At 37.9% G+C, this 7,973-nt stretch overlaps 1 protein-coding gene across 1 annotated transcript; it reads left to right on the plus strand.

The window, feature by feature from the left end:
* Positions 1-6,305: 6,305 nt before the first annotated feature.
* On the plus strand, positions 6,306-7,382 carry LOC104236325 (uncharacterized). Its single transcript, XM_009790232.2, has 3 exons — positions 6,306-6,398; positions 6,519-6,848; positions 7,180-7,382. The coding sequence occupies exons 1-3, from the start codon at positions 6,347-6,349 to the stop codon at positions 7,326-7,328; spliced, it is 531 nt and encodes a 176-aa protein (XP_009788534.1). The 5' UTR covers positions 6,306-6,346; the 3' UTR covers positions 7,329-7,382.
* Positions 7,383-7,973: the final 591 nt, after the last annotated feature.

The following is a 7,973-nucleotide window of genomic DNA, read 5'->3' on the forward strand; positions in this document are numbered from 1 at the left end:
GGCAGTATACTTCAAATTGACCAAGTCAAAGGTGGTTATACGGCACATATTGTGCACATGGGCAGCAGTTGGCTTTGCTAAAATGCTGCCAGATGGTGTTAGCACGTTTTTTGCCATGTTTTAATTATTATCATGATCTTACATGTTCCTAGTAGTTGGGGGATGTCAACTACATTAGGCTAAAATAGTGGGCTGTGTGGGATAAGTGTCTAAGCCTAAGTGCAACAAGTGCAAGGCAAAGGGCTTGTCTCATATTTTATAAATAGGCAAAAATTTTATGCTTGGGGAAGAAGTGAAAAATGAGTATGAGTGCACATTTGAGAGTTAGGAAAGAGTCCTAAGTCTGTTTTCAAGAGTGAAAGCGCCTAAGGTAAAGAGTGATCTTTTGTACACGGCTGTACTTTGAGTTGAGTTTGTTTGTATGCTCGAGTTAAATACAAAGTTGGAAAAAAAGTTTCACTTATATTGTGCTTGTGTTCTTCTATATTTTCTATTGCCTTGCTTAATTTCGTAGCCTAAAGTCAGTCCAAAAACTTACTATGTTGAAGTTGCCTAAAAATAATCTAAGTCCAAAGTTGTTGTAATTTTGGCTAAGTATTGTGAAGGGTGAAATCAAGTGCGGGACTTGGCTGCTGCGCAGGCTGGTTTTTGAAGGACTGAAAATGCGCCTATGACAAGTGGTATCAGAGTGGAGCTGGTTTGTAACGAAGACACGATGGCAGTGGTAGATTTCGTGGTCTTATTTGAGAACATGGCCGGTTGTAACAACAAACTGCAGGAAAGGCTAACGAAACTTGAGGCATTGGTGGGAAATGTTCCTGAAGGTGAAGAATTTTAGACTCTCATGACAAGGCTTGCCTACCTTGAGACAGAATTGGCAAGGCTAAGTCAAGAGAATACAGATGAGATAGTGGTGTTGCAACATGCTGTAGGCGAGGATGCTCCTCAACGTGGTGCTGATCGTCTCAAGGTAAACATTCCTAAACCTAAGGCATTTGGTGGTGCAATGAGTGCACGTAAATTGGAGAATTTTCTTTGTGATATGGAGCAGTACTTTCATGCTATTCGTGTGCAAGATGAGAAGGAGAAAGTAACCATGACTAGCATGTATTTGAGTGAAGATGCTAAGTTATGGTGGCGCACTCATGTGTTTGAAGATGAAAGTTTAGGCAAACCAAATATTGAGTCGTGGGAGCAACTTAAAAATAAATTGAAGGATCAGTTCTTTCCTAGAAATACGTCTTGGATTGCTAAGGACAAACTGAAAATATTGAGGCAAACCGGATCAGTTAGAGCATATGTCAAAGAATTCACTTCTTTGATGTTGAGCATCAGCAATATGCCGGAAGAAGACAAATTGCACAACTTCATGAGCAAGTTGCAACAGTAGGCACGATTGGAGTTGTGTAGGCAGAATATTCAAAACCTCGCAAGTGTTGTGGCTGCGGCTGATGCATTGGGCAAATTTCACTTGAGTGGTAAGACTTCTGCTTTAAAGTCTAACGACGGAAAGAAGGACAAGGCAAATGAGTGGAAGAAATGTGAAAATGACAACGCAAATGAAGATAAGGGGAAGGAAAGACAAGAGGCTGGAACTTCAAAGAGCAAGGAGAAGGGCAGCAAATTCAGTGGATGTTTCATTTGTGATGGACCACATCAAGCAAGGGACTGCCCGAAGAAGGCAGTGTTAAATGCTATGAATGTTGCGGACAAAAGGGTTGCATTAGAGGCAATGGTCAACAACAAACAAGAGGTTGGAGTAAATGCAATTGTGGCTGAAGAGAAGGGAGGCCAAGGGGCATTGCTTGTCAACCCCTTAGGACTCATAAATTGAGCTAACCTCAATGAGGACGTCGAGTTTCAAAGGGTGTGGGTGGTTTGTTAGAACTCTGCCACTTTGAGCTTGACTTGAAAACGAGAGCATTGTCATGGGGCAGCAAGAGTGTTGCAAGCTAAGGTGCACAAGTAGCACCAAGGCAAAAAGGAAAACGGCAAGTGATGGACAAGGCTTCGATGAAGGCGAGACAACTTGGCAAGGGCTTGACAATAAGATGCGGGCTGAGGGTGACACTTTATCATGGAAAAGGCATGAGGTAGTGATGCCAAGACAAGGCAAAAATGAAGTGGCAAAGGCAGGCTAAAGTGCAATGGAAGGCAGTGCGCGAGACAGACTTGTCATGGCATTGAGGCGCAATAAAGGGCCATATTCGTGGGCAATTATAGGCAAAATGTGGCTACAATGCATCTGAGTATAAGGCATTGGCACCTGATTCAAGCCAAGGCACGAAAATGGGCAGTATGCTTCAGATTGACCAAGTCAAGGGTGGTTACACGGCACATGTTGTGCACATGGTAGCAGTTGGCTTTGCTAAAATGTTGGCGGATGGTGTTAGCACGTTTTTGGCCATGTTTCCATTATTATTGGCATGATCTTACATGTTCCTAGTAGTTGGGGGATGCCAACTACACTAGGCTAAAATAGTGGGTTGTATGGGACAAGTATCTAAGCCTAAGTGTGACAAGTGTAAGGCAAAGAGGTTGTCTCATATTTTATAAATGGGCAGTATCCTTATGCTTGGGGCAGAATTGAAAAACGTGTATAAGTGCACATTTGAGAGTTAGGAAAGAGTCCTAAGTCTGTTTTCAAGAGTGAAAATGCCTAAGGTCAAGAGTGATCTTTTCTACACGGCTATACTTTGAGTTGAGTTTCTATGTATGCTCGAGTTAAATACAAAGTTCGGAAAAGAGTTTCCTATATATTGTGCCCTGTATTCTTCTATATTTTCTGTTGCCTTACTTAATTTTGTTGCTTAAAATCAGTCCAAAGACTTATACGTTGAAGCTACCTAAAAACAATCTAAGTCCAAAGTTGCTATAATTTTGGTTAAGTGCTGTGAAGGCTGAATTCAAGTGCGGGACTTGGCTGTCGCACAGGCTGGTTTTCGGTGGACTGAAAATGCGCTCTAACAGGTTGAAACTTGTCTTGCCAAAGATTATATCACCTAACCAAAGTGCATTTTTAGCTGGGAGAAACATAGTGCAAAATATCCTCATATGCCAAGACTTGGTAAGGCTTTACAACATGAAGCAGAAAACTAGTAGTTGCCTGATTAAAATAGATTTGAAGAAGGCATATGATACAGTGGAATGAGAGTTTATAGATGAGATGCTACATGCCATGGAGTTTCCTCAGAAGTACATCAAATGGCTCATGAACTGTATTACAACTGTGCACTACTCTATAGCTATAAATGGAGGAATGTATGGTAGCATTAAAGGGGAAAGAGGATTGCGGCAAGGGGATCCAATATCCCCATTACTATTTGTTATATGCATGGAGTATTTTACTAGGATAATGGGGGTAGTAGCTAAACATGAGGGCTTTGGGTACCATACCAAATGTAGGAATTTGAAGCTGAACCATTTATGCTTTGTTGATGATGTACTGCTCTTCAGCAAATGGGACTTCTAATTAGTACATCTGCTCCTTAGGGGATTAAAGACATTCTCTAACACAACAGGGCTATGCACAAATGCCAACAAATCAAATATCTTCAGTGTAAATATGAATCCTCAAAGTTTAAATGACCTGATTGAAATGACTGGATACAAAAAAGGAAGCCTTCCCTTTAGATACCTTGGTGTGCCAATTTCAGCTAAGAGAATCTCAAAAATGGATTGTGAAGTTTTTCTTGACAAGATGACAACATGAATTAAAAGTTAGGGTACCAGGCATCTTTGCTATATTGGGAGAGTGTTGCTTGTGAACTCTGTATTGTTACACATTTACAGTTATTGGTCCTCCATATTCATACTACCAAAGCATGTACTTAAAGGCATCATTACAATATGTAGGAATTTCTTCTAGGATGAAAAAGTTGTCACAAATAGACCTCCCCTAGTGTCATGGGACCTAGTATGCAGGGACAAGAATAAGGGTGGACTGGGGATCACATATTGCATTAAATGGAATGAAGTAGCTATTGCAAAATATGTCTGGAATGTGGCACAGAAAACTGACAACTTATAGGTAAAATGGATAAGCAACATATACTTAAAAGATAAGGTATGGTGGCAATACACATGTCCAATCGATTGTTGCTGGTACTGGAAAAAGATATGCAAAATTAAAGATGAGTTTGAACCTGGCTTCATACAAGATGGATGGCAGCATACTAATGGACAGTACACCGTGAGAAGTGGGTACAAATAGAGAATCAGAGCTAAAGAAGCATGGCCATGGGGAAGATGGGTGTGGAGCAAACTGAATATACCCAAGCACAGCTTTATATGCTGGCTGACCATACACCAAAGGCTGATGACCAAATCTAGACTATGACATCTAGGCATAAGCCAAGATGATAGATGCCCAATATATGGGATGCATGAGGAAACTACACAACGTTTATTCTTTGAATGTCCCTTTTCTAAACTATGCTTACAGGAGCTGCTACTGCGGCTAGGGATAAGACTACAACAAACGGATATAGCTGGAATATGGAGACGAATGGCCAGAATCGCCAAGGGAAAGAGATGCAGAGAAGTGGTAATGGCTACAATTGCAGCACTGGTCTACTGGATATGGAAGGAGTGCAATAATGCAGTGTGGGAGCTAAAACTACCAACTACAGGGTATGTGATACAGCAGATCAAGCAGGAATGCAGATGGATGAAGATAAACTTTGTAACTAAAAAGTTGAATATTAGAGAAAAGGAATGAATAGACAGAGTAATTAGATAATAGAGGTATAGGATTATGTTATTTTAATGTTGTTTTGTTGTTTCTTGATAGGGGAAAAGTATAGATAGAAAACAAAAAGGGGAGAAATAGTTAGAAAGGAGAGAAAAGGTATCATGTAGCAGGCTGTGGTGATGAATGAATAAAAAAAATTCTTCACCAAATGATATAGTAATTAGATTATTACCCTATCATACGCCCGCTTCTTTCTATTAGGGTACCAAATCGATTACTTGCAATCGTCTTCCCTTTCTGCGCATGCACATAAACACTTCTAGTCGTTCCTAGTCTGACTAATAAATGTGACTTATCCCTTAGCTCCCTTAATGCCCCTAGTTTTGATATTTTCACTTGTATATTCAAACTTTGAAATGCATATAATTTTTAGGATCAAATATTAAAGTTCTTATTCTTGGGGAATGCTGTGTCGATCGGTGATGCATTTGTATATACCTCAGTTGGTGCTAAGCTAATATAAGGTTATAGCAACTTTTTGAATCACTGGAAGAATGAAGATCACGACATGACAAATGACAAATTTTAAGGACACTAAATCGTATTAGTCATTTCTGGTTGTTAAGTTATGTGCATATTTCAAACTTGTTCTTCTCTGTGCATACATACTACGAGTACTATTAATTTGTCGTCCCACCTCCTCCTGTTGTTCATTTAATTAGCTGTCTATGGAGTTTTGCTTCTCTCTTGTAGTCGTAATACTTGGCTTGTCATGATTTCTTCCTAACCCTCACCCAAACAAAATACATGTGAAATGAATTCGTACAGTCCACCACACATAAAATACCAAATTCCCCTGCGCAACGCTCATCAACCTAAATATTGGCAGTACTTGAAATGACGAAAGGAGCTCATTATCTTCAGCAATATAAACAACAAAAGAGAAAAACTTACTAAAATTAGAAGAGAAAAACTTGGAACTTGTCTGTTTGTGTATATAGGCAAACGTAAGCTGTCTCCTGTTAAAACTCCACCCAGACAAAAACAAACTGCCAGCAAGGATCGTGCTACAGTTTGCTTATCTTGAACCAAACGTATAGTCTCTTGTACTTTGCATAGACAAAGACAAACTACCAGCTGCAAGGATCGTGCCACAATTTTCATGCAAGGTTTTAATAATAAAAACAATTTTCATTCGAGGCTTTAATATCACACTACCTGAACTGTATGCACAAAACAATTTAGTGATATCATTTCGTACATGACAGGAACTAGTTACCTTGAAACGTGAAAATTCGCAGTTTACCAGGTTAAGAAAATTAATTTAATCAAACCTAGAGATCTTCTCGTTACGGCAAACACTTTGTAGAGATGAAGTGTAAGATTAATGTAAATCAATATATTAATTCATGTAACTCAAACAAATGCATATTGACTAATATATAGATCCAATAAAGAAAAAAAAAGGATTTATTTTGACCGACATCCGCCCCAGACAATTGTCCTGGAACTCCTACCTTTCCAATAGATTTGACAAACACTTCTCTATATAAACTCTCATTTTCCATATATAATTCCCCTCATGCAAACACATTCACTCTTCCTTCACAAATCTCCAAGCAACGATCTTGCAGAATTTATTTGGACATCAGTATGAAGATCTTTCTTTTCTTTGGTTTATCTCTCTTCCTTCAAGGAGTTCTTGGTAATTAACCTCCAAAACCAAAAATAAAGGGAGACCTAGTTTTCTTCTACATCCTTAATAATCACTTCAGGGTTTTAAGTTATAACCTCTTTTAATTTTGCTTTTTTGTTTATTTTTCAGGTGATTTGATATGCGAGGAATTACCAGAAGAAATGTGTTCGTTCTCAATAGCATCCAGTGGAAAGAGATGTTTGCTGGAGAGTCATGTTTCTGCGGAAGGAAATCTGGAAATGGAATGCCAGACTTCAGAAGTGTTTGCTACTAATAAAATGCAGGAATATATAGAGACGGATGAATGCATTGGTGCATGTGGTGTTGACAGGCAATCTCTTGGCCTGTCTTCAGACTCCCTTCTTGATCCTAAATTCATTGCCAAAATTTGCTCAGCACAGTGTTACAACAATTGTCCCAACATTGTTGATCTTTACTCCAATTTGGCTTCTGCTGAAGGTGATCCCTCACCCCCTCAAAATTAGTACCCCTTGTGTACATTTTCGTGTTTGTTGGTTCAATGGACATTTTTTAAAATAGTTTAACTTATATACAGATAAAAAATATGCAAAAGAATCTTTTACACTATCAAGTCCATAATTATTGGAACCAGTTATTACGTGAAAAGATAAAGTTGATAGTGTAAAATTTATTTATGATTTGATTTTTCCTTTTCCTCTAATTTAACAAAACTACACTTTGTCTCTTTCTTTTATTGATGTTTTATATGATACATTAATCTAGCCAAAAGCCTTAGTTTTTCTTATCCTAAAATATGAAATACTTGCAGGAGTATCTTTGCATGGACTATGTTTGACGCAGAAAACTCGTGCACACCATGGAACATCTCAACCTCTTAGCTCTGGTGCTGTTGCTAAAGCTCCAGGTTATGCTGCTGGTCCAGTTTCTGCTGCAGCTCCTCCTCCTTCTGAATATTGATTTTGATTGTGCTCCGGCACTCATGTAATAAATGTGTAAGACAGTCCCACTTCCATTGCCAATATCTATCACAATTATCTCTTGGTGATTATGATAGATATAGTACTTGTATTATTAAAAAAGTTATACTCGTGTAAAATTGGATGATACTATATGGAGTTTAATTTTTGTGCACCTATAGGTTATAATATAAATATGTTACTATTAGATTAAGGTGATTTACAACAGTAGGTACGTAACTCTCATATATAGTAAGCTCAATTTTATAATAACCTATCTTATTAATTTTGAAGATCACAAATCTCACATTTTAAAGAAGCTTAGCTTACCCATAGATATTCTTTGCGTGATTTAATAGTGTAAAAAACTAATGTATATAATTACTTAAACTGATTAATTTGATGAACTAGACCATAAGGTATAAGTAACATGTTATAACATAGTAATAGTGTACAAATTATTTGTACTGTCAGACTTATACAAGTTAAATCCTATATGCAATTCTTTGAGTTTATACGACAACGAAGCAAATAATATAAACCTAATACTCCAATATAGGATCGTATTTAACACGTTCATTTACAATATGAATTAGAAACAAATTAACCCGTTTCTAACTTGTAAATATGAGTGAGTTTGGATTAA

This window comes from Nicotiana sylvestris, chromosome 1, assembly GCF_000393655.2.
Source record: "Nicotiana sylvestris chromosome 1, ASM39365v2, whole genome shotgun sequence".
NCBI lineage: Eukaryota > Viridiplantae > Streptophyta > Magnoliopsida > Solanales > Solanaceae > Nicotiana > Nicotiana sylvestris.